We start from the raw sequence: 27,555 nt of genomic DNA, 5'->3' as shown, positions 1-27,555 counted from the left end.
TGGCCTATTGCTAAGTGTAGGTACTTACCTGCCCTTACCAATAACCCATTTTCCAACAGATGTAGACTAATATTAAAGGAAAAGGCTGGAACCCAAGGCCTGAGAGTGACGTATTGCAAGGTGCTGCCCTCTCCCTGGCTCTCACAACTTTAACATGTTAATTGTCATGTTTTGACAGCAGCGCCCACGATCAAAAACAAAAAAACAAAACGAGTGAAAAACGAGAAAAGACGACTTAACCAAATAAAATAAAGTTAACTTTAAAAAATAAAACGTTGCAATGTTGTGCCTGCTAGGCTCTTTTTTGTCTGTCACAAGCCTTTTGTTTGCGGGCCACTCGAAGTCAGAACAAAATAGTACCTTGATCACATTGTGAACAGCGGACGGGCACTAATTGAGTTGAAATCAATTAGTGCTTGATACCTGCTCTACACAGAGAGACGGAAATTATGCCAGCCGTGCCTTGACAAATTAGGAGGCTGTAAAGAGGAGTGCCAAGCAAACCAACAAATGGTGAGTGACAGGCAGGCTCCAAGCCCTTTACTAATCACAACAGCGTCTCCCACACGAGACGCATGCGCAAGCGCATGTACTCATAGGCTCGACCCTAAAAAATAACAAGCATTTTCGATGCAACGGGTCTCGCATTTGCTCGAGTCAAAGCTATTAGCGTTGTAAAGAAAAAAAAAAGCAGCGCAATCACGCTGCGTGGAAAATAAACAGATAAGGTAGTCCGGACTCCAGGCTGCAAACATCAAGCCTCACATGTTTTTAGTAGTTTACCGGTGCTGTGTAGGTGGGCTAAACACCGGAAAAGGCATGACGTATGCATACCTTTCACAGATGAAAGCAAGCAGATTTAAAAGGTAAGCCCACGAACCAATGCAAGTGACTGACGTGACATGGGCGTGGTTTGAAGCCCAAAGAGAGATTACAGAATGGACTGAGCGCTTTGCGCTCGCTCATAAAATAGTCCAAAAATCATGCTTACAACATGGACTCTGCTCTCGAGGAGGGCTAAACACAGGGAAAGGCATGATGTATGCATGCGACAACTGAAATCAAGGTAATTTTGAAAGGCAAGCACACAAAGGAATCAAAGTGATGGATGCGAGATGGGCGTGGTTAATGCCCACAGAATAGATGACAACAGGTCAAAAGGTGCACTTGCGCGCTGCTATGCTCAACCTAAAAACGAAATATACGTGGGTTGCAGACTTCCGTAATATATATATATATATATCGCTTTTCATATTCTTCTCATCGTTGTTTTCTCTCTTTCAGTAGCAATCTTGAAAGTCAGGCAGTGTGGCTTCCTAATTTCTCAGTAGCATTCTTTAGTTTTAAATTGTTTCTTTATCTTCTGATTATTTTATGCTTTGTTTCCTTACACGCTTTAGCTGCACAAAGGACAGTCGGCCTTTCAGTTAGAAGGATTTAAGGAATCAACTTTCTTAGTAAGGGAGGCAGCAGTATACATACTTACAAAGATTGATGTTTTGAGTCATTGGTGATTATTGTTGCAATTGGGCTATGTGAACAGGAGTATGATGGGCTATATACATTCTTCAACACAGTACACTTGCCAAGTTGTTGCGATCTGATTTGGGGACAGATAGCCTCATGCAAATGTTGGTTGAGTGATATTTAGCTGGAGAGGGGATATTTTGGAATGAATGGGAATGGTTTTAGTTATGAAGGCAAGGGAAGCGCAAAGATTGGAGCTTACTACATGCCAAACTATTCATAGCACGATCTAGCCAGAGCAAAGGATTTACTTTCGAAGCTCACCGCAAGTTGCAGCATAAGAGTCACTTTGAGTTAAAGCATTTTTATAACACAAGCAGCCCACATATGTCCTGATCAGTGCCAAATTTTCAGGTTGTCCATGAGTACGTAAATAGTACCCATTTACACTCATTGCCTGTTAAGTTATCTTATGTGGATATCTCGAAACTCTCATGGATTCTGCGCTCCTGAACTTACGGTTGATAAACTATTTTAGTGACTCCTTAGACCATTATGCAAAACAAAACAATTTCTTATTTGGAGAAAACAGACTCCGGCACTAAGGAATTAAATTGTGCTGAATGAGGGGCAACGTCTAGACTACTCAGTTTTAAATTTGTCAGTTTTTGGAACAGTAATAAAGACCATCTGACAAATCTTACAAAGGTCTGCCTTATGTGTCCCAGTCGTAAAGCATAGGATAATCTTTCTGGGGCAATAGTATGGCCCAAGGCGGGTCATGCTCTGTTAGAGTAATCAAAGGAAAATGTTAGTGCTCTGCACAAAACTTGTATTTTAATATTTCAGGAAATGCCAAATCTGTCTTGCATGGTGCTGAGTAAACCCATCATGGTTGCCATATTTGTGTGGACGTATCTCTGGTCCTAGAGCACTCCTGGCCTGTAGAAGCTGCAGAATGTTTGAATGTTTTACAAACCACATTTTTACGTAGATGAAGCATCTCAAGTATGAGGTGGTGTGTCATAACCCTATTCAGAGGGCCACACAGGCAAGCAGGAATTACTAGACCCAAACGTGGTGGTTGAGGTATTTTACTTTTGATGTTCCTTATACCAGCCTATTATGGCTGTGAGCAAGTGGGCCAAGTACTCCTTCAGCACTTAACTTTCAGTGGTGGAGCAGGTCAAGCAGTCCACGGCTCGCCGAGGAGGTAGTAGGTGTAAGATGAGCACAGACTCAACTACATCCAACAACCCCAATAAATGATTGTACAGTATAAAGTACAATACGCAGAACTGCAAACAATATACAGACCAGTAGCATTATCCAGGTCATCTTTTCAGTCCTTTTACCCAGTTAATGGCTGAAGTTAATCCCCATTCATGCGTGGCAACATCCATGCTAGCCCTGCTAAAGTATTCAAGTCTCAGAAGTTTTATGGGGGCTCTTTAGCAGGATCCCTGAGACCCTGCGCTGTAGCGCAGTAATTCAGATCTAGCGCCCCCGGGCCCTGTGGTCCATCAGTCTGTTTTACTCACTCCTGCTGAGTGACACTTTAGGGTCCCTGTGTGCCCCTAGGCAACCCGGTTGTGTCCAGACTGCAGGAAGCTTCAGTCATGGTGGCTCGCATCCTTGGCACTCCTTGGTTGTGGTAAGTCTCTCCTGGGATCTGAGGACAGGGCTCTGATGCTCACGGATGGGGGTTTGAAATTGTTGTTCTCCCTCTTTACGAGTCACAGCCGCGTAGTCTTCTCAGCTGCATGTGCGTTCTGCGGGATGGCACTCTTCCTCCTTCATGGTGCCTTCCTCCTGGCACTCAGGTAGCGTTGCTGCAGCACATACAGGGTGACAGCCCTCTCTCTTTACCATGGACCACCCCAGTTAACAGGTGTCGTGGGTGGCACAGGTGATGGCCCTCTTTGGGTCACGATGCACTGCAGAGTGCTGTAACCCTTATTCTTCACTTCAGCCCCCTCCTGGCAAGAGGGTTGTGTACTTTGGCCTCATCACAACAGACAGAACTTGCCTCTTAAATTCCCCTTTTTTATAATCCATTGCTAGTCACACATGATTTAGTGTCTCTTAATTTGAATTTTGTCTTCTGGGGGTTGCTCACTTTGAAGTGCCCACTCCTTTGTTGCTTTTCCTTCAGAGAGCAGTCTTTCACAGTAAGGCAGTCTCCAATTTTGATTGCCCCCAAAACAGGCCTAGGGAATGACTAGAGGTTTACACATGGATAGCAGCCTCAGGGATATGTGCTTCAAACATTTACCAAAGGATCCCAGTCCTATTCTTTATGATTTGCTTATTAGCCCCACCTCCGTCCTTAGATGTTCCTAGACCCCTTTGACCAGTGACCTCCTTTCAGAATCATAGATCTCCTATTGAAGTGTACCAAAGAGCCTGTCTCTTCCTTCCTCCAATGTGCGTCCCACCCAGCTCTTAGGAATGCAGCAATCCACAAATCTATATGTGGCAAACCTCAACCTCTCCTTACTCCACCAGCAAGCCTTGAATCTTCAAAAATGGAACCCACAGTCTTCCATGTATTCTGCTTTTCACAATTGCACATGTGCATCCACACGCATGCAGTCTTCAATGTCCTCTACCTCTTTCCGGGAACACAACATACTAGCGTGGTCATGAAACTTAATGCATTGCCTCCTGTGTGTTGCACATGCTAACACAGCTGCTTGAGCTATTTTTTCCTAACTGTGTGATCTCTTTGGAACACGTACATCTTTGGGTTCACACAGAACCGCTCACTCGATTTCTCCTGCACTGTACCAACTCTCCTGCACATGTACATTCTTGCACTGCGTGGAACTCAATGCAGGCCAAGGGTTCAGTTAAGCACAAAGCAGTGGAAAGTTACAAGAGTGGGACATGGGTCACCACTCTGTTGACACAGATAAAATGGAACTGTTCACTCTACAGATCACTAAAAACACAGTTTGCTACCACCACTGCGCTTGTGCCACTTAACTCTAGGTGAAGGCCTCATGAGGGTAACGCTTTGGGCACCACTCCCAGTCTAAGCAGACCAAAGTCTATGAGACAGGTCTCAGCCATAGAGAACATGCATGAACCATGTTTGCTCATGAGCAAAAAACATTACCCAGGATCCAGATAGCGCTGCACCTAGGGCATTCAGGTCTGGGGTACACATCGGCACCAAGCAAGGTACTTTTTGTCACAACTAGGTAATTTGGGTTCATGTTGTAAAAGAATTCTAGACTGAAGGACCTGATAGAGAGTGGGGTAGCAACATGTAATTGAGACTGTGCTAAATAGCTCACTTTATAATTGCTTTTATTCAACTTTGTATCACATGTACATACAGTTTATGACACCAGAATGTAATGATTGACTGAATATTTTTTTGTTAAGTGCCAATGCAAGATTATAACCCTAGTTGTCAGACTTTAGATGCTATGCCACACATCATAACAAGTTCTTCTCGCCTGTGTGGCCATTGGGGCGGTAGGACTTCCTATAACAGCCAAAGGAGAATTCAAGTTTGTCAAATGGTTTTGTGTGTGTTGGTAACAAAAAACGATAACTTGAAGCCAGTCAACCCTTCGGATCAAAGAAGTGATCTCTAATTGAAAGGTCATCATTGAGGTATTTAAGCCTTTAAGATTTTTGACATTAGCTGCCAAGCAAGTGTGAATGGAGTCCCAGCAATGTGGTTAAAAATGTTTTGTGGGTTAGTCAAACTGCTGAGCCTGCAAATTCATAAGAGTAAGATGAAACTCAGATTCTCCAAAATGTGATGTGGACCCTACACAAGAGGCAATACGGGCCAATTACAGATACCAAGGAAATGTGTTGAGGCAGGACACCTGGAAAAAGCTACTTCAACAAGATTATCATTGTTGCTGAGCTTTCAGTGGTAATTTTGCAAGCCTAATAGTTCACCCTGGGCATCTTTGAGATAAGCCATAGTGAACACAAGGCATTTCAGAAAGGAAGTGTTGAATCTTGCCCAGCCGTAGTGGGTAACAGTCACTTAAGAGGATTGGAAACAGAAGAAAGAGTTAGAAAAGGCTTCTGTTGACTAAGCAAAGATCCTACTCAGGCCTTGAAAAATCCTAAAAATTTTAGTAGACCTGCAGGTCGAGTAACTTGAATAATCTACTCAACCTAACTGTAACGTACTTGACTCGTAAATGGGTCTCAAATTGTGTGATCCTAGGCAAATATTCTATTTTACAGTGTCCCCTTTTTCTTCATTCTCACATATAAGTGCACCTTCAAATACGTGAGTTCAGCATTTCTGCTGTACCAAAAAACTCTTTTGTTTGATTAAATAGACTAAATGTTTGCTCCATGTATAATCATAATCTAGCCCCTATATAGGGCACACATGATTCATGACTTGTCTCTTAGTTTACTAATAGCATTGTCATCAGGGTAGGAGTGGTTCTCAGTTTATGTTTAAACACTCACTTTAAAAAAAGATATTACTAAAACATGATGTGGTAGCATACTGACATTTACAGACAGTACATTTCCAAGAAATGTCCAAAAACCTTCCCTCTAACTTGCATCTTTACTGTTAAGACTATATAGTGTATTAACAATACTATGTGAAAAGTGGGTTTCAGAAAACATATTTGATTTGCACATCACCAAGTAGAGTGAACTGATTTGTTTTCATCCTATTAAAATATTTGTTTCATCACACAGAAGTACATAAAATGGGCTTTCAAAACTACTGACATTGTTTGAAATGTTTGTGCAGTTGACTTAGTTATTTAAATGTTGTTGTGTTAGAAAAAACAGACACCCTACAGCCTTTCATTTCACACTTTTTACTGCAGGTCAAACAGCTCACCTTACAAAATCCCAGAACTACAGTCAGAAGGGAAAGGATAAACTGACTTTTGACCTCTCTCTCTGAATACAGACCAAATGTGACAAGAACAAAATTCAAAGTCATCTTTATTTCTCCTTTACTTGCTGACTCAACAGAACACCTGTTCTTTGCCAACTCGCCGGAAGGGGTTAGTAGGTCCTAAAATAGCTTGACCTGATAAAATATGACCCGCCATAGTGAGTGGGTGTGTAGATTTTTTGAGGCCTGCTACTCAATTGATTGAACTATGGACCTTATTTAGAGATTGGCAGAATGAGACCACTGCCTTAAGTAGCCAGTTTTTCCACCCTGACAAACTAGTGGCTCCCCCACTCGATTTTGCAAGGGGGAAAGTGGCAGGCTTACACAGGCAAATTATCCAACTGCTCTTCTGCCATAAATCTATGACCTGGCGATCTGTGCGTCGAAGGGCTACCAGTTCACAGCTATGTTCCTGTGACGTGACATCACTGATTTTTCCTGCCTTTGTCTGAAATGTGATGTATGGTGGATGTAAGCAGGGAAATTACAGTATGACCCCCGCATATAGGGAGAAAATCTCCTGCACGTCTGGGCCATGTCTTCCTAGTTCAAGAATCTATCTCCTCAAGAGTTATTCTTGAAAAAACAAACTGTTTCACGGGTGCAACAAATATGGCACCACTCAACAAAGTTTCACTGCCTGCAATGGAGCCTTGGAAGCTGCGATTTCTCTGAGTGGCAAATTTTCCCACCTGTCTCCTGAGGCTTTCTAAATATAGCAGGCAGTTCTTCCAGTGGAGTGGAGTATATCGCTTCACTACTCTGATGAGCTGACTGCCACACACTAAAAGAGGCTGTATGTTGTTTTTTTGTCTTACGATGCTCCTGAAGATCCACGTCGACAGACAAGTTCATGCAGATCTCTATGCATTTCTACAAAACCACATCTAAGATTTGCACTAAGTCTTATGTAACCCTCATCATCAAATATTTCAAATATGCCATGTTTTGCACACAGTAATTTGAAATAACTAGTAGTCCATAGCTCAATTTGTAGTCCAGTGCTTGCACCATGCATATATCATCACACAGGTGAATAAACAAGTAAAACATGTTTTTGTATGTGATTTGATAACCACTCGAACAGCGTTAAGATTTTGGGGCTGTATAATTAATTAGTCTTACCGGATGTGGGAAAACACCGATATGCATATCATAATAACAAGTGACAAAATATCTTAGAACTCAACATTGTAGTTGAATACCACACAGGATCCCATTGAGCATTTTCAGATCACCAAATAGGCTGTGGCAGGTGGACCCAAATCCTGGTTTCAAACTCAGGTATGTCTAGTGGGAGGAATAATTAATGGGAATGATATGCTTTGGGTGGGTCATACATACAAGAGCTCTCTTTTTTTTTAAATAAACTATTTTCAAAGAAGAAATGGCTGTTGAAAGTTAGAGCAAATAAATTGTAGGGTTTCCTCTTAGTTTTACAATTCTTTGCATATATATTATAAATACTTCTGAGGTTTATTAACCTGTGTTTCAAAACAGTTAACACTATCCCTTCCTAACACTGTGCTTTCATTCCATTGGTACATCAGAGGCTAGTCTATAAGAGATCCTTCATACTTCCAAGAAGCCTTGTTTGTTGTCTTGTTTTTTTACTTCACATGTGCTTTCCGATTATCGAACAATTGTGTCATTGTATGTTATTGTTAGTATACAACAATCCACAAAAAATCCAGTAAAAACAAAATATATCATGTTTGATTAAGGGGGTGATTCCAACCGCAATAACGCGTCCCCCATTCCAACATTCCCGCTGGGCTGGCGGGCGCTAACCATGTTAGCGCCCGCCGGCCCAGCGGGAATGAGGCCGCAACACAGGAGCCGGCTCCTAATCGAGCCGGCGGTGTTGCGGCCGTGCGACGGGTGCAGTTGCACCCGTCGCGCTTTTCACTGTCTGCCATGCAGACAGTGAAAAGCAGGCCGGGGCCCTGTTAGGGGGCCCCTGCACTGCCCATGCCAGTGGCATGGGCAGTGCTGGGACCCCCAGGGGCCCCAGGACACTACTTACCGCCAGCCTCTTCCTGGCGGTGTAAACCGCCAGAAACAGGCTGGCGGTAAGGGGGTCATAATCCCCAGGGCAGCGCTGCTTGCAGCGCTGCCCTGGCGGATTATCACCGCCGGGGGAAAATCGACGGGAAACCACCGGCCCCGGCGGTGCGACCGCGGCTTTACCGCCGCGGTCAGAATAGGGAATGAAGCACCGCCAGCCTGTTGGCGGTGCTTCCGTCATTCTTGCTCTGGCGGTCCAAGACCGCCAGGGTCAGAATGACCGCCTAAATTACTTAAAAGCTGTGTAATATACGTGGATTGTGCAGTGCCTTGTTGTCACATGCTAGTATTCAGCTGATAACAATGTAATGTTGTTCTCATACTGTGGGCCCCAACCATGAAAAAAATCTGAAATCTGCACCTGCAGGTTTATAATCTTGCATGGTTTAGGAATTTGCAAAATTCTCCTGGAAACTTCACAAATAGGGATCTTGTGCTCTGTAGGGTGTGCCTTCTCATTCTCACAGTGCAAAGAGATTTACTTATGCACTTGACTGTAGTCATGTACAAAGACCTAATGTACAAAGGTGTTTTGAGGTTACAAAGCCTGCAGTTCATACAAACACAAGGACACAAAACACACTTTAATGAAGCTGAAAATGGACCCACTCCCATTTGGAAGTAGCAGCAGATCATATCAGTGGTTTGTCACTGCAGTTACAGTTGCAAGTCATTAATCAGTTATTGACCCAATATAGGGATGTGACAGCTTCCCGTTTGGAAATCAAGTCAGCAGCCTCGGGGGAGCAGGCAGTGATCAGTTTGATCACTGCCTGATCCCCCATTATCTTCCTAAACAGGAATAATTAGAGCAAAACACACCAGTAAAAACATACCTGCCCTGGTAATGGACACAGGCTACTTTTAAATACTAGTATTGCCAAAGCCAATATGTCTCTTCTCAGAAAGATGCGCTTTTGACTTTGCCAATGCTTTTTGGTTTGGCATATACATACAGACACATAGCCAGCATTTACAAAATGTTTCTTCTATTAAGGAAAGCATTCCAAGATAGGCGCTGATTCAAATGCATGTGTTGCAGTGCATGCACTTGTTCCATGATGAATGGGTGTGTATGTGTTGTCGCACACTGGTGGCTATTTTGCCTTATTCCATTCTAGTTTACCAGACAGCCATTTTGGAGTAGTATATTAAAAGTAACAAAGAAAGGAAAAAGAAGCCAGTGCACAAATAAGGGAAACAAGTTGCACGGTAGCAGTTGGCAGCTACCTGACCCTCTTTAAAGAAAAAAAAAAGTGTTGTAGGAAAGCGGATTATTAGTAGGTGAAGGTATGCACCTTCAGCTAGTCATATCACCACAATCACTATTAAAGTCCAATAAAGTTTCAATAAATGAATCCGTGCTCAAACCTTGGTGGCTTGGCGGAGAGCAGTCATGCTTAACTTAGGAGACAGGCGAGTGTAAAGCATTTAATATCACCAACACAGTAAATTAGTAAAAGACACAACACAATAAAAATCAAACACCAATTTATGAAAATAATGAATGTTTTATCCTTAAAATGACACAAAAAGGACAAAAATCCAATGTAGGGAACCGGAGATATGAATTTCCGAAGATTAAATTTAAAAAAATGCTTTCTAGCTGTAAAAAGTATAAAGCCCCACTCGCCGATTGCAATGGTTCGCGGGTCAGATAGATTGAATGGTAGGTGCCGGACAAGATTTTACCTTTGCATTTAGTCATTTTTGTGTAGTTTTTTTCTTGACAACGAGCCCTCAGGATCCTCAGATCCAGAGTTGGCTTTGACAACAGCAACCTGCTGCAGCACAGTGCCAAGGTGAGCCCCCAAAAGTCTTTGTCCTTGGCGTTGATGGCAAGGAGTTCAGAAGCTTTCAGCAGAACAAACCAATGAGGTCAGGCTGATTTTTCTAGTCGACTGTGGCATTACTCTCGACATCGAGTCGGTCTTTTTTTTTTTTTTAGCTTTTTACCAAAACTTTGCAAAAAGTTCCTAAACATTCAGAAATTCTTCTGAGTAGTTTCCTTTGAGTTGTAAATTGCCCAGCAGCACCAGTCAAGGGTTCAGAAGCTCTAGATGACCTCTTGGGGTCTCTGGCTCAATCTCCCACAGTGCACTTGGTCAGACAAGGAAAATCCAGTTGTAGCTGGTCAGCTGGATTAGTCCTCTCTTTGGATGTTGCAGGTGCCTTCTTCAGGGAGTCCACAGTTTTGCCTTTTGAAAAAGGCACAGTCATTTCTTGGTGAAGCCTTGAGAGTGCAGCAGGTGCAGTCCTTTTGAGTGCAAGCCTTTAGTGTGCAGTCCAAAGGTTTAGCAGGGCATTCCTTCTTCTCATGTTCCAGGCAGTGATCTGAGGAGTTCCTACAACTCTCCCAAATGTATCTCCATTTTGGGCTGGCAAGAGGGGGGAAACCCCAAACAATGGGGTAAAGTTACCTCCCTCTCTTATGGCGTTTCCTGTGAAGTGTGGCATATGATTGACCCAGAATGCACTGTTTGGAGAAAAATCAAAATGGAAAAATTCTCTCCTTGGAGTGTGTGTCTGTGTCACCAAACCCAGAGGTATGGCTAACATATGACTATACTCCTCTTCCAGCCCCTCTCCTAATCTAATTAGGGGGGCTCCCATCTAGCTGTGGATAAAGGATGTGGGGGATGGCCTGGGTTCTGTAACATCTGTTCTCCTGTCTTTGAAGTCCAGCTTATCTCCTCAGCTACTTCCTCTCCCTGGCTTCTCCAGGAAGCAGATCTCTTTCCACCAAATGGCTGTATTGTTTCAGCCCCAGACCTCTTCACATCTACTTGGGAGCAGCTTGGTTCAGGCTGTAAAAGGCTGGCCAATCAGAAGAGGCTTCTATAGGAATGCCTTAGGTAACTTCAGGATAATAAGTTCTAAAACTGACCTCAGCAAGTTGTTGGATTTATTGCAACCATTATTTTGATACTTTGAATGAGATTTCTAGCTAACGCCAATCGAAAGTTAGACTTTATTAACTTTAATAAACCCTTCCCATGTTACTTATGGAGTTAACAACACTATAACGGGGAACAAGCATTGGCAAAGCCATAGGGCTCGGCTATACAAGAGCTATTGGCTTTGACAATGTGTTTTGACATGTTGTACATGAGTGTGACTGCTGTCCAGCATGGCTAAAAGTTAGTGGTGTTGAGTGTTGGAGGGGAGTTGGGGAGTAGTGTCGTAGAGTGGATTTGTTGGAGTGTCATTGAGTGGAGTAGGGGGGAGTACAGTGTCGTAGAGTTGAGAAGAAGGGAGAAGAGTTCAGTGGTTCAGTGGCAGAGAGTTTCATTGAGTGGGATGGAAGAGGTTGGAGTGGATTGAGGTAGTGAGGTGGATTGGATTGTGGTGGATTCGAGTGGGGTGGATTAGATTGGATTTGGGGTGGTCTGGAATGGAGTGATAAGGCTGGGGTGGATTGGAGTGGGATGGATTGGACTGGAGTGAGGTGGATTGGATTGGAGTGGGGTGGGGTAGATTATATTGGAGTGGGGTGGATTGGATTGGAGTGGGACGGACTGGATTGGATTGGATTGGGGTGGATTGGAGTGATTGGATTGGAGAGGCGTGGATTAGATTGAAGTGGGGTGCCCTGGACTTGGGTTGGGTGGATTGGATTGGAATAGAGTGTGGTGGATTGAAATGGGGTGAACTGGTTTGGGGTGAGGTGGGCTGCAGTGGGATGGACTGGACTGCAGTGGGGTTGATTGGAGTGGGGCGTGTTGGCTTGGAATGGGGTGGATTGGAGCAGGGTGGATTGTGGTGGGGAGGATTGCAGTGGGGTGGGGTGAATTGGAGTGGATTGGGTGGAATGGATTGGATTGGATTAGATTGGAGTAGGATTGGATCGGAATGAGGGATTGAGTGGGGTGGATTGGATTGGAGTTCGTTGGATTCATTGTAGAGGGGAGGACTGGATTGGAGGGGTAGACTAAGATGGTTTGAAGTTGGGTGGATTGGACGTGTGTAGGATGGATTCATGTGAATTGGACTGGAGTGGGGAGCATTAAAGTGGATTGTATTGGCGTGGGATGGATTGGGGTGGTGTTGGTGGATTGGAGTGAGGTGGATTGGGTAGCAGAGAACTTGATTGGAGTGGGTGAATTGTTGGACTGGAGTGGTGTTGGTTGTTTTGGAGTGGGTGGGTTGGATTGGAGTGGGTTGGAGTGAGGTGGATGGGACTGGAGTAGGATGGATTGGATTGGACTGGAGTGGATTGGGGTGGGGTATATTGGATTCGCATGGATGGGGTGGACTGGACTATAGTGGGGTGGATTGGAGCGGAATGAATTGGGATCGAGTGGGTGAATTGGATTGGAGTGGGGCAAAATGGAGTGGGGCTGATTGTTTTAAAGTGGGTTGTTTGGCATTGGAGTGGGGCAGTTTATAGTGGGGCAGTTTGTTTTGGATTAGAGTGGGGCAGATTGGAGTAGGACAGATAGAATTAGGGTGGATTGGATTGGGGTAGAATGGAATGGGGTGGATTGGGTTGGTGTGGACTAAATGGGAGTTGGGTGGATTGGATTAGAGTGGGGTGGATTGGTGTGGGGTGAGGTGGGGGGAATTGTGGTGGAGTGTAGTGTGGCTTTTTGAAGTGGGGTAGATTGTGGTGTGCTGCCCAATTATGTGTTAAAGCATAATTTCAGAATTTACCCATAATAAGAAACAATGTCACTTTGCAATATTTAGAACAAGATAATCGTCATCTTTTGAGAACAGCGCCAAAGAGCAAAACCAAAAGAAAACGAGTACAAAGAGAGAAAAGATGACTTGGCAAAATAAACGAAAGTTATTTAAAAAAAATATAACCTTTGTTTGTCCTCCTGGGCATGTTTTTGACAGTCACACGCTTTCTGTTTGCGGGCACTAGAAGTTAAAAGGACCAAAATAGTACCTCATTCATGTCGGCAGAAGCGGACAGGCATTAATTTAAGTTAAATCAATCGGTGCTTGATCTCTGCTCCAGACAGAGGAACGGAAATGATGCCAGGCTTGCAGTGACGAATTACAAAGCTGTAAAGCAGAGTGCCAAGCAAGTCAACAAATTATAAGCGGCAGACGGGCTCCAACCCCTTTACTTTACACATCAGTCTCTCGCAAGCGAGATGCATGCGCTAGCCATGAACTTGCGGGCTCGACCCTAAAAATAACTTTGGCTGTTTTTCCTTACCAGGGCACATAAAACATATATTGAGGCACCCTATGCTTGGGGCATCTAGGGTAGACCTTAGGTGTGACTTAAAAGTTATAAAAAGGTAATTTTGGACTTTGGAAGTACTTTTAATTCCAAAGTTAAATTTGAACACAGTTTTATTTAGACCACTGGGTCTCTAAACCGAAATGCACTATCATATACTAGGAACTTACTGGAAGGCTGTCTTAGCGCATCTGAATTATACAAATTACCATATAACTTTAGAGGACAGAGCAGTAACTCTGGGCCTGGGTAGCAGAGCACAGGCGTTTTCAGTCAGTAACCATCAGTATCAGTCAAAAAAATGAAAGCGATCAGGGCAAAAGGGATTACTTTCCTTCAAATAAACGATATTTAAGATGGGGAGCGGGTTAGGGGAGTAAAAATAAAACTTGTGGAAGAGGGAGCAGAGGGGAAAGTAAGGGAGCATAAGCAAAGAAATACTTGCACCCCCTAAAGTGCACAGTAATAAAGCAGATGAAGGATACAGCTCATTAAAAAAGACCTTTGTAAAACTAAATGGTCCCTCAGCAGAACAGGCACAAGAATAGGGAGGAAAGCCATTTATTCAAGGTCAGACAACTGTTATAGATGTTAAAACCATCCACTCATGAGTGGGGGCGCTCTTAAGTGTATGTGAAGTATTGGAAACAATAGGTCTGCCAACAGACAGTAATCTGTCTGTAGGAGACCTGAAATAGTTTTTCTTATGGGAATGCAAATGGGGGGATGCAGGTCTGCTGTCCTTTGCAGGCTTTCGTTCCTGCATTACAGTCTGTTACATAATGTCACCTGTCTTGACCTGGCTAGTTATTATTCATTAGGCAGTTCGATTGCAATCCCGTGCAAACTAATAACTTGTTATGCAACCTACAAATAAGTAGGCAGTATCGCAAATTGTGTCTATTCGCAAACCAGTCTGAGTGAAAATTGCACATCCTTGGTTTGCGAATGGGAATAGTACATCAGGCCCTAAATCTTTAATGTTGCGTGAATGAGTTTTGAATACCCATGGTATCACAGCTTTGTGGGTGTGTTCCAAGTTTCCCACCACATCACTGCATAGGGGTGCTTTCTCTGCCTCCAGCTTGCATGATATTAAACCATCGTGGGATAACATTACAAATTCATTTGCGAATACAAATTCATGCTTTGTGAAAAACAAACTTGACCCGCATTTTCGATTCTCCTGGACACTTGCGCACACACACAGCTTTTTAAAATAGAGTACAATTAAATATTTTCAATATGTTCTTTTTGCTGTTTTGTAGTAAATTCGAGTTACATTGCCCACAAGAGGGTGGACTATTTTTACAAACATCCATGGCTGTTAATCAATTTTTAAACAGAATTGTAAATAATTAAAACTGCAATAACGAAAATACTTTTGAAAGTCCTTGTTCAACTGATGAATGACTAAAGAAATAACAAGCATTGGCAAAGCCAATAGATCTAGTTTATGTGAGAGATATTAGTTTTTGGCAATGTCTTTCACATGCTGTGATATGGGTAGGCACAATTTTTGGCTGACAGTACGGAATGTTGGAATGTTTTTGCGTTCTCTGGTGGGAGCACCACCCCAACACTGCTTGATCTGCAGCTTGGGAGTTCACTGGTCTCGCAAATGCTCTAATGGAACGTGGGGGGCGCAGACGTATAGGTTAGACATGAAGACTTACGCACGAGCGTTACGGAACATTAGCATGTGCACGCTGCAGTCTAAGTGTTGTTCAGAAGCAAAGGCAAAGTTAAAGTGTGTTTAATATGCATTTCTAAATCTGCTGACTTCCATCTTTAAGGAAAAAGCGTTGGTGAGTTATTTACCTGGTATTTAAGACAAGATGCTCACTTTTTTCTGATATCATTTTGACAGCAAACCAAACATGCTACTCGATCAATTAAGTTTACTTACTGCTGTAAATAGGGATTTAAGCGTGCAAGTCTGGGTCTCCGCTTCAACGCCATGCGCGTGCTTCTGGACTGTAGCCCGCAGGCAGACACTAAGGCCCTCATTATGAACATGGCAGGTTGTCCCGCCATGCCGGCATTGATGGCTGAAACCGCCAGCCGGCATGGCGGGACAACCTGCCGCATAATGGACTGGGTGAGGGCCGCCATCGCCAGCCCTCACTCACCGCCAGGTTTCAGCCATCAGGAAGCCTGGCAGTGAGTGGAAACACTATCCGCCAGGGTAGCTGCGCTACGCTGCGGATAATGTTTCCATTTCCACCAGCCTTGAGAAAGGCTGGCGGGGGGGTGCCCCTGCACTACCCATACACTTTGCAAGGGCAGTGCAGGGGCCCCAGTGCAATGCGCCGTCACGCAGGTCACTGCCCGATTTCCAGGCAGTGACCTGCACGATGGGTGCAACTGCACCTGCCGCACAGAGGCATTGACAGCCGCCGTCAATTTCCCGGCCGGCGGAAACAATGTTTCCGCCCGCCGGCTCACAGAAATGTTCATAATTTGGCCGGCAGGGTTCCGGGGTCGCTGGCGGTCAGTGTTGTGACCGCCAGCATGAACACAGCGGTTGTTACGCCGTGTTCATAATGACCACCTAAGTTCTCTAGTGTGCACTGCTGGTACTAGTGCTGAGCACGAAGCAAATACAAAGGATGGGACAGAAATGGCCAGTCACTGCATGGCTTCAAAATAAATCCATACATTGATTGGCCACATTCTGTGCCTCTTACACCTGTGCTGCATCTTGCGTACAGGAGTCGGGACTAGAGGCCGGCCTACCTACCGCAGTTTCTGACCCAATCCAAATGCTGCTCCCATAATGTACATATCAGTAAACAATATAAGAGCAGCACCAGGATTGGTTTGAGCAGGAGAACCAAACGCCCCTTAGGAGAACGAGGGGCTGAGGCTGCGATTCCCCTGGTTCCTAACAAAGTGCAGGTAGGAGTGGCCTCAAGTGGGCATGAAGGGCTGGCCACGGAAAGACACCCTTCCAACCCAACATGCACACTTCAAGACCAGAAAGCCTTCTGTCAATCAGTTAAGTCCCACCCCGCCGTATTGCAGAAAGACACCCAGCATGCAACTTAAAAGCACCATGAGCAGAAAAAATTAAATTTAATATTTATAAATTATGATGGGTGCAGGGGTGTGTGAAAAATACAGGGGTCAAAGCCCCAATGCACAAATGGAGAAGCCACTCCAGGTCTTTTAGCCATGTTGTACAGCAGTGTGGCTGCTGTTCAGCGCGGCTGAAACTTAGTAGTGGAGTAGAGTAGGGTGGTATGGGGTGACATAGAGTAGAGTGGCACAGTGAGGTGGCATAGGGTATATTGACATACAGTAGAGTGTTTTACAGTAGAGTGGCATAGAGTAGAGTGGCATGGAGAGGAGTAGAGCAGCATGTACTGGAGTGGCATAAAGTAGAGTGGAGTAGCATAGAGTGGCGTAGCGTAGAGTGGCGTACTATAGAGTGGCAAAGACTGGAGTGGCATAGAATAGCGAGGGGTAAAGTGGAGTGTGCATTGAGTGAAATGGCACTGAGTGACATTGTGTGGCATGGAGTGGTATGGAATATAGTGGTATAGAATGGGGTAGCATAGAGGGATTTAGAGTGGCATTGTGAGGTGTGGAGTGATGTTGAGTGACATACAGTAGACTGGCGTGGAGTAGCGTAACATGGAGTGGGGTAGAGTGCTGTGGAGTAGAATGACAGAGTAGAGTGGCATGGAGCGGAGTGGCGTAGAGTAGCATGGAGTGGTATAGAGTGCCGTTGAGTGACATTGTGTGAAGTGGAGTGACATAGCACATAGCGTGGAGTAGAGTAGAGTGGCGCAGAGCCGTAAAGTTATGGGTGCACAGTTTTCTCATCAATAATTTCACTGGAAATGTTAGTGATATTACCAGTGATGTCATAGAAGATGTCATGAGTGATATAATATGTGTTATAAGTAGCAATGTATGGTGGGGGTGTCAGTTATAGTTACCTTAGGGGACGAGTTATAGTTAGTTGAATTAACTCTAACTATAATAGCTTCATTTCTGTGGCTTTTGTGCGTGTAAATTCCAGACCAATCTATAACGTCCCTGTAACTTTTGTTTTTTTGTGTGTGAATTTCCAAGGTTTTTAAAATCCTAATTCCTAACTATTACATCCCTGCAACCTTTTGGTTTCTCAGTGAATTTCTATAGTATTTAATGATATATCTTAACTGTAATGTCCCTGTAACCTGGGTATGTGAGTGGTTTTGTGGGTGTGTAAGTGGATGTTTGAGTGTGTGAGTTTGTGTGTGGGTGGCTGTGTGGGTCTGGGAGTGGCTGTGTGAGTGGTTTTGTGGGTCTGTGAGTGTGTGAGTTGCTGTATGGATGTGTGAGTGATTGTGTGGGTGTGTAAGTGGGTGTATGATTGCTGTGTGGATCTGTGAGTGGGTGTGTGAGTGTCTATAGGAGTGTGAGTGGTTGTGTGTGTGTGTGTGTGTTAGTGGGTGTTTGAGTGTGTGAGTAGGTGTGTGGGTCTGTGAGTGGGTGTATGTGTTTTTTTTTCTTTAATTTGGGGTCTGGATCCACAGATCTACCCGAATCCAACTAAATCCGTGAGTATCTGGATAGATCCACAGATCCTTGTGTGCTAAAAATAAAATAAGTATTTACACAGTTTCTTGCCCATGAGGGGTCCCTCACAAACCCCTCCATTAGTCCCATGTGGTCAGGGTATCTCTGTCCTGACTCCTCCTATCACTTTTTAATTTTATTTTCCACGCTGGGAACCGAATCCTGATTAACAAAATGGCAGCCGCAACTTTCCTCTCAGGTTGCGGCCAGCTAACCACAGCAATCACGGTGGATCTGCAGCCCTAGATATACAAACTTATTTTGCTTTAATAACTCCTAAACTACTGAATGGATTTACCCCAAATTACAAAAAGGGCTCTTTCTGGACCAAAAGGAATGTTCTGTCAAATTTGGCGCAATTCCGTCTAGTGGCTCAGGCTGTAGTCGTGTCTAAAGCCCCTGTGGGAAATTGCATGAGAAAAACACGTTTTGGAACTATATAAAACCAATCCTTGGTATTCACAGTGTGTAACTCCAGGAAAAAAGGCCCGCATTCCGGGATGAGGTATTGCAATATTATTGTTTGTAAATGGGGCAATGTGCTGTCAATTTCACAAATGTTTTATCTATTTACTTTGTGGTGATGTTGCACCTTTAAAGGTAATGGTGGTTTGTTTCCACGCTTGTAATGAGGCTCTGACGAAGACCGTGAGGGTCGATACGCATAAGCTTAAATACATTTCTCTATAGCATCATCCCGGAGTGCGGGCCCTTTTTCCTGGAGTTACACGCTGTGAATACCAAGGATTGGTTGCAAATTAGTAATGGGCCCTGTGCCGGTCTGCCCAGCACCAACCCGCTGGTGAATGTGATTGTGGAAGACATATATATATATATATATATATATATATATATATATATATATATATATATATATATATATATAATATAATCTTTATTCACAATAGAGCATGTCATACCAAGAGTCATATTTCCTTATCCATTGTTCAATGAAGGAGGCAAGAAGTAAGCAAACAATGTCCTATGTATTCCCTGTAAACAAACGGTATCCTATATATTCCTCAGCTCTACATTTATCATGAATATTAGTAGTATTGGTTGTTTGAATTGTGTTGTACAACTTGAAGAGACATAGAATATGTCCGTGCTTAACTAGTCATCCTCTCCTTAAAGGGCTTTCCCTACTATCTTTTAAGTAGTTTACCGACAATATTCCCTCTAACCCTCACTGTACCCAGTTCCCACAAATGAGCGTATCCTACAGTCATACTTGGAGTGGCTTGTAATATCTATAAATAATAAATTCAAAGACTAGAGGCCTCCCCAGTTCTAAATGGTACAAAATATGTTGGGTAAATGTTGCAGGGCATAAACAAAGTCCTTTCAATACTCCTTAAAAATACAGTTGGATTGGAGGTTAAACAAGGATCTATAGCTCAATAAACTATTATTGTAGCAACCATTTAATCCTCCTAGATTCTTTGCTTTTATACTTTCTAGGGCCTCGCAGCATCAGGAGTAGTAAAACCAAGCTCCACCTCAAAAAATAAAGTTAGCGGCCAGTTGGCCTAAAGGGAATGGTTTTGGAGGCTAGACTTTGCTGCCAGGACCAAAATGACACCACCACCATACAAATCAGTCCTACGGGGCTAGAACAGCCTGAAAGGTTTGGTCCTCCAGGGAAGCAATGTGCATAGCGCTATGCTGGATAAAAAAAATATACCCTGCGGTGGGTCAAGGTTTGGCGCAATCATTGGCCATGTGTGGCGTGTGTGTGGTCACCTTCTAAAGGCAATATCTAACGCTGGGGCTCCCATTCCTCGGGTCCGGTGCAAGTGAAGTTGTCCCTAGAGACCCCACCTCCCTGGGGCAGAAGTACCCAGGCGACTGGTGCTGTGCTGCCTGTTTTTGTGGAGTGTGTCTCTTCTGCCGGTGCCTGTGTCTGGGGTGAGTGGGCACACACTGCATGACCACCCGCCTGAGAGGGCGTGGTGGAGGAAACAAAACGCCGGCTCCTGCCTGTGGTGGACAGAGTGGGCTCCCAATGCTGCCCCAGAAGTAAAGCGTATGTCGGATGCCTCATCAGAGTAGCAGCTGTGGTGCAAGGTCACACTAGTAAACAAAAGGGTAAAAGCCTACTCCCATAGCAGGGTAAATGCTTGCAGGAGAAGTTACAGATGTTTCCAAGCACTCTTGGAGATAGTTTCTGGAGTGAGTCGGTCTTAAAGGTGCAGTAGGAGCAAGTTAAAAGTAAAAGAAAGACTTAAGCTTTCAATATAATTTGTACATAATGCTTTATTGACCATGATAAAATTATTAATGAAATGTTTTTGGTTTCATGAAGGTTATTGTAAGAGAGTACTATACATAGTGATCTTAATGGTGTTGCATTCGTTTTGTATGATCTATTTCTTTTTTTTTCTTGATTCGGTGACACCGTGACAAAGGCAGTAGGCGTCCCATTTGATAATGACACCCCTTGCATTGTATCTAGTAAATGTGGGAGTACTATGGTCTTAGGGTTTAGGGCATGCTAGGGGTGAGAGCAATGAGGAAGGTGTCACCATAGGTGTTTCCATCTGCTTATATGTAGATATTTGTAAATGAATACATAGTATTTAGTAGTGTATGTAAATGTTTTCCTTTTAATAAGAAAAAGCACTGACTGACTAATGTTTCATTGAATGTTTGTTGCAACTCAGCAAAATGGGGGACTAACCCATACCACAGACTGGGGTACTAGCCCACACCACCACCCGCACTGCTTCACTACCCGGGGAGAGTCGAGCTACAACAGGGCCCTTGGTCCCCAATAAACTGAATGTTTCGAACTTATTACTTGTGAAAGACTCGCATCCTTCATAACTAATAACCCACTTTCTGCAAATATCAACAGTTGCCTAGCAAATTTTTGGAGTGATCATGTTGATGTGATGTTTTATTTTTTTTCCTTATGACACACTACTTAAAAGCAACCTTTAAATTGTGTATTTGCATTTACTATCATTTGTCAGATCGTCAGCTGTGATTAAATATTTTCCTACAGCTTGCAAGAGCTTTCAGTACAATCTCCGTTCGGTTGGTCAGTTAGTTATAATCTTTATTCGGTTGAAAATACAACCATAAAAGAACATCAAATTGTAACACATAAAATTTCATAAAACCGAGGAGATGTGCATGGAACATTATAAAAACTACAAAAGATCACAAAAAAGACAGTATCAGCCGTACATAAAATAAAAAAATACCCATTAGCAGCAGCATAATTAATCGGGTCTGGAGCGCCTTGACCACAATGCGGCATTTAAAATTTAAAAAGCAAGAGACCGTAAATAAAACAAGTTCGTTCGATAGGAGCTGCAAGAACACAAGTGTGGGGCGGGCTTAGATGAAGTAGCAGGAGAATAAATAACTTCCTTGGCATACTAAAATATTTATAGAACAACAAAAAAATGTAGGGTATCCTATGGAAACATATTGTCACTACCAAAGGGTCCCAAAGTTCCTGGATGGCTCCATCCCCTGGGGGATGCCATTAGGTGGTGTAACAGATTAAACTTGAACCTCATCAAGAGGAACCTGTCCCACTCATTAGATATAAGGGATAAATATGGTAGCCTACCCTGAACAGATTTTAGCAGCGTAGTCCCCAATACCATGGGTTTCATCAGCTCTGTGTGTTCTAGAAACAAATCCCTCACCCTTTTGAGCTCCAGGAATGAGAATAGGGGTTAGAAATTATATCCTTTCTGCCATTACTGGCAAAAAGGGACTTTGAGTGTTTGATCGAGGGACAGACAATTAGAGAGCATCTGTCTGTTCAGATGGACTCCCTCCCTAGATTAGATCTTAATCCAGCAAAACAGGCATCTGAGAGCAACAAGGTCTCCTTTATAACCTAAACCAAGCTCATGATGAACAGAGAAGGCATGAGTACTTTTTTGCACCTGCACGATGTGTTTGAGGAACACATTCTCTGCAGCCTGAACCTTATCAATCCTCTTGTATCCCCAAACCTCACAACTATGTAAAGCCTTGGAGACATACATAACCTGGTAAAGCCTGTCTAAAATGCTCGGAAACCAAGAGCTCAGCCTCAGAGCAAAGCTGGCTCCTACCCCGGTGGCCTTAACAAGCTCCCACTTCCTCCCCTCTATCAAGTAAGTGAAAGGGATAGCTCAGGTCTGGTGAGTCTATCACAAGACGCAAGATTATTCAAAGGAGCAAATCTATTCAGAAGGCACATGGTCGGGGACACCAACGGGGACCATATAATGGTGCTACAAGGGGCCAGCCCCCAGCAGTCCAAGTTCTTTGAAAGTCGACTGTTTCTGGCTTGTAAAAAATAAAATAAAAAAAAAGTGGGAGCGCCTGAATATTGGTTGTGCTGGAGGATCTGAGTGAGCCTAGGTTAGTCAGGACACGTGCAGCAATAGTGGGTTTGTTAAAGTTAACTGCAACACAATCACCCTCCCACCTCTTGACATCAGGACTCAACCAGCTTACCCTCACGATCGTATTAATTGAGCCATAGATCTCCGTACCTAAGTTAGAATGTAAGTTAAACCAGTGTGCCACTTAGTTTTTTAACTCCACAGAAGATTCAGGTGGCGAGTTGTTCTGGGGAGGAACATTCCCTCGGGCTACCGTGTACAGGGTCGCTTCCAGGGGCAGGTTACCAAATCCACTCCTGTCTTGGGAAATGGAGGGCAACTCCTGCGGGAGGACAGGACCCAACCATAGATAGTAAGGGACCTGGCAGGGGGGAGGGGATGGGGTGCGGGTAGAAGAAACATCTGTTGCGACCCTTGATGAGGAGCTTGAGATAGGGACACTAGTTTGTTGGTATGCACTGTCGAGCTCAGTGGTGAGGCGGAGCAGTGTTATTAGGTGCCTCACAAGGGAATTAGCTCTGAGCTAATTGCGGGGCTACAGGCATTTTAAAGTGGTCCAAGATCTGGGATACTCGGGATTCAATCAGGGCCAGCCTTGATAAAATTAGGTCTAATTTGGAGTTCAAAATACCCTTGTGTTCACACAGGTAAGCGTCCGGAAGGTGACCTGACTCACCCATTTGCTGAGAGAGACGTGACCTTGGATCCTGCATTAGCTGGAATGCTTCTCTGTTTTGGGGTAGCCACACATCTCCTACCTTTACACCTAGGAGTCACACTAGGGCTTTTCTGAGTATTTTCAACCTGGACATGTCCTGCTGAGACATCCCCACTCGGGCATGGGGCTAAATCCTCTGTGGCGCCATCCTGATCACCCTACACAAAGTTAGGTCCAAACGAAAGTCTTCCAGTGTGTCCTCCGCAGCGGAGAAGCCGGCAGCATTCAGAACGCTCGTTGAGGGGCAGACCCGCCCCCTTGCCAGTCATGTGATGATCGCACCTCCAGGTGCATTGTAAACTGGGAGATGGAGTCTCCCCACTAATGTCACCATGCCTGGGGCTTAAGACCCCCAAGAAAGTCTTCTAGCGTGTCCAGTTATTTAAGCAAGTTTAATTTGTTATTGGCATGTGTAGTTTGCTTTTTTGGTTCTGACATTTATCATTTAGGTTTTTTAATCATTTTCTTTTTTTTTTTCTTTTTTACATTTGCTTGTTTGTTCTTGAAATTCCCCAATTCAAATATCATTTTATTGTGAATATGAAATATCAGTGTGTGTGTGTGTGTGTGTGTATATATATATATATATATATATATATATATATATATATATATATTATACCTTGTATCATACATTCTAACATTAATTTCCCAGAATTTAGTAAGTGAATTTTTAATAATTTATTTTGGATTTCATGGCTAAGAAGCTTTTATGTAGTCAGTGTATTCTTATGTTGTAGTTTCCAGTACCTAATAGTTATTTTTCCTGTTATAGGGCTAATGACATTGAGACTGCTCGGCAAGTGTTCTGGAAACAAGCTGATTTTGGCTATGTGAAAGAAAGATTGGATGAAATGCAGATTCTGTGCAAACCTATGTCAAGTGTAGGTAAAAAAAATATATACTAGATTGTAATCTTTGATTGACAGGACTTTTATTATATTCAAAATTATCTTTGTTCCAGGCGGATTCTATGCTGTCCTGTTCAAGCAACCTTCAGAATTGCAGAACAACAAACTTGTACTTGGATTTAAGATCCCCAAAAAGGAGCAGCGAAAGGTAAATCGGCATTCGGTTTGCTTCAAAAAATTTTTTTTATTAATCCCTACAATACAGATCAATACATTTGTTTTATTTTCTATGTATTTTAGATTTAAAGAAGATTTTATCCAAAGTGGTGAAATTGGTGGGCACTGCAAACTTGATATTCAAGGGCTGATGGCTCAAAATCAACGTAAAAGCCCTCTGCAATCTTGGTACGGTTGAACTTTTCACCACTGTAGAACCTAACACTTCTTATGCATGTAAACTAGAAGAGGTTGAATTTTAAGGTGTTCAAACACATGTATTGGAGTTCTCCATCTTTGGGGGAAAAACGTGGCCCCCCACCGACATAAAAGTCAATGATACACGCCCCTCACTTACAAACAGTAAATGTATAGTACCCTCAACAGTATGTAGTGTATACAGCAAAGATAGAAGCAGCACTGCAATCTTCTTCCAGCCTCCCAGAGCAAGTACATCATGGGCAGCAATAGTGCCATTTTTCCATCAAACACAGTAGTGGTACAACATAATTAGCAGCAGAGTCTGTTGCTAAATAGCCCTGAATCCATTAACAGTGTATTCTGGAGAGAGAGTGGGAATGGTGGCCTTCTCTGGGGGTTTGCTAGCCTCAGCAATAGATTTAATATGAAGAGTGTTGGCAGAGGGCTGCTGCTGCTGGCTGTGCTATCCCTCAAAACTCCTCTGTCAATCCCAAGAGCCTCCCGGCAGGCCTTCCATCCCCTTTGACCTCTTCAGATTACCCATAGTACCCCTCTGCTGGCTTTCAGCCTGCGCTCAGTTACTCTCAGTCAGATGTTAAGACGACTATCAGCATGTCATAATCCATTATTTGGATGCTCTCAGGATCCCTTAGCTGGCATTCATATTACTTCCGCCGGCCCTCATAGACCCTCAGCAAACCGTAAGCTATTCATCAGCCAACCTGAGAGATCATTTGTCAGCCCCTAAACACCCTCAGACAGGCTTCATGGACAAATAAACTCTCCTTTGGAATTTGGATCTTTCATTAGCCCCCCAGTCCCCTTCATGTGGCCCTAAGACTCCACTACCGATGCTGAGACCCACTCTGCTGTCATTTAGAATCTGTAAACCCCTCCGCCATCCCACAGATACCATAATCCTTTCCCGAGCCTCCCATAAGCTACTTAGTACGCCACGCTGCATTTTATAGACATCAAAATACCGACAGTGCACTGTCCTTAAGAGATATTAACTGACAACTTCATTGTAGGTATACCAATGTGACGCATTGCATCATAAAAATACCAATCCTTCTCCCTACATTGAATTGTAGGCACAGCAGTCAACAGAAATGTACTGCATCGTGAAGTTCAAACCCGTCACGTTCCACGTCCCACTGCATAAGATTCTACAAAGAAAAATCCACCATATTGTAATTTATCCCAAGAACCACAAGCCACTACCTGGACTTGTATGCCATGGAGAGTAGCCCACAACATGGTACTGCATCCTAGGGGGTGTACTTTACCACACTGCACTACTTACCACTGATTCTGAAAAAACACACTCCACTGCATTCTACATAAAATAAGTCACTACACAGTTCTGCAATTTAGTGGCACTAACTCACTGATCTGCATCCTAAGAATTTTTAGTCACTTCAGTGAGCCCTAGGGTCTCATCACCCATCACAGTGAATTGCATGAAGTGACAATAAAGTGCAACACTACATAATACATTCCTTCTAGGGACAATTACATATAACTTTGAATAGAAACTAGGGGCACTAAATAGCTACAGAACACTGCCACTTGCAGGAATTACCCCACACTGCAACCTATTATCTCCTATCTGTAACAAATCCCCTGCAGTGACAAACTGGGTGAGTTCCATCAGAATCAACCCATAATACAGTGCTAAGTTAGACTTTATCTAGAATGTCGACCTTAAGTATAACCTATTCAAGAATTGTTATTTTAAACTTTCTGGCAACCTAAAGGAACACAGAGTCCCATGCAGTCTGCCTCTTTCTGTGCTGATTATGATACGCCCTACATGGTGCTCTCTACCTTTATCCTTGTTTACTTAGTACTCGCACCTACATAATTTTGAAAGTTTGCTCTTTCTCCAAACTGCGGCTCAGCATCAATGAAGCAGAAACCGCTAATATGGAAATAAACCCTCCATGGAAAGTTTGGCCATTTGGAAAGTATAAACATAATTCAAAGGACGTGAAGGGATCTTTCTGGGTTGGATTATAGTTTCTCCTACTAGACCTGTCCTAATATTGATATTGTCAAAGCCGCACATCAGTTTATGAATGAATGCGTATGGGTCTGAAATACTGAGATAATGTATTTCACCTGAGACGTTCACCAAAAGATGCAGTGAAGGAAAACACCCAGATCATTTACAAAAAACGAGTACAACAGAAATAATTTTTACACTAGATTACAAGACCATAAACCTCTATTACACACCATGATCGGTAGCAAATACGTGAAAACAAATGATCTGTTTACTCCAATACTTTAATCAGTTTTAGACCTAGTTAAGAAAATTATCAATTAGAAATGCACGCTGAAATTTTATGTGAGTCTTTTGAAGCATGTTATGTTCAGTGAACATCTGTGAACTTACCTACATTACAACCTTCATAACCTACCTCCTTTTAGTCTCAGTTACTGAAATCAATTCAGCCTCTTATTTTCGTATGTGAAGAAAAAATACAAAATCTCCATTTGAATGAGCATGTGTTTTGGATTGATTTGATGAACTCTTGTATGGGCAGTTGTGAATTATAGTACGGTTGACTACATCAGTATACCTGTACCAGTCTTTGATAACTTTTTCCTTCAGTTTTTCCACTTTATAATTGAAGCAGAAAGAGTGAGTTTGAGACTAATTTAAGTCAGGCTGCCCTCTATTCACCCTTAGTGTCTAATGGTATATCAAACTGATTTTCTTGAAGGTAGAGATGCATTGAAGGAAGTGAGCTTGTATCACAAACCTCATCACAGAATCTGATCTGCCAACTGTTAAGGACTAACTGTTTTGAGACACTTTTAGCTTTAACTGAAGATTTTCGGCTGCTTTTACAGATGATTGTGCAGGAGGTCATCATAGTGGTCATAATGTACACAGTACATCCAAACTGGCCAATCATAATTTTTTTTATTAAGTAAGGAACTGTATATAGTGCTAGTAAATGTCTCTGAACCATATCTGACAGCTATGTCAGACA

At 43.2% G+C, this 27,555-nt stretch overlaps 1 protein-coding gene across 3 annotated transcripts in view; it reads left to right on the top strand.

Annotated features, from left to right (window-relative positions):
• The window catches only part of EOGT (EGF domain specific O-linked N-acetylglucosamine transferase), a 264,417-nt gene that overhangs the window by 100,661 nt on the left and 136,201 nt on the right, over window positions 1-27,555 (top strand). For all 3 annotated transcript variants that reach the window (XM_069206579.1, XM_069206580.1, XM_069206581.1), the window contains 3 exons: window positions 24,058-24,166; window positions 24,247-24,341; window positions 24,434-24,538. In XM_069206579.1, the coding sequence (XP_069062680.1) occupies window positions 24,058-24,166; window positions 24,247-24,341; window positions 24,434-24,538 (309 nt within the window). The remainder of the gene's footprint in view (window positions 1-24,057; window positions 24,167-24,246; window positions 24,342-24,433; window positions 24,539-27,555) is intronic.

Source organism: Pleurodeles waltl, chromosome 9 (genome assembly GCF_031143425.1).
Source record: "Pleurodeles waltl isolate 20211129_DDA chromosome 9, aPleWal1.hap1.20221129, whole genome shotgun sequence".
NCBI classification, from domain to species: Eukaryota; Metazoa; Chordata; class Amphibia; order Caudata; family Salamandridae; genus Pleurodeles; species Pleurodeles waltl.
This window is presented reverse-complemented; position numbering and strand designations above follow the sequence as displayed.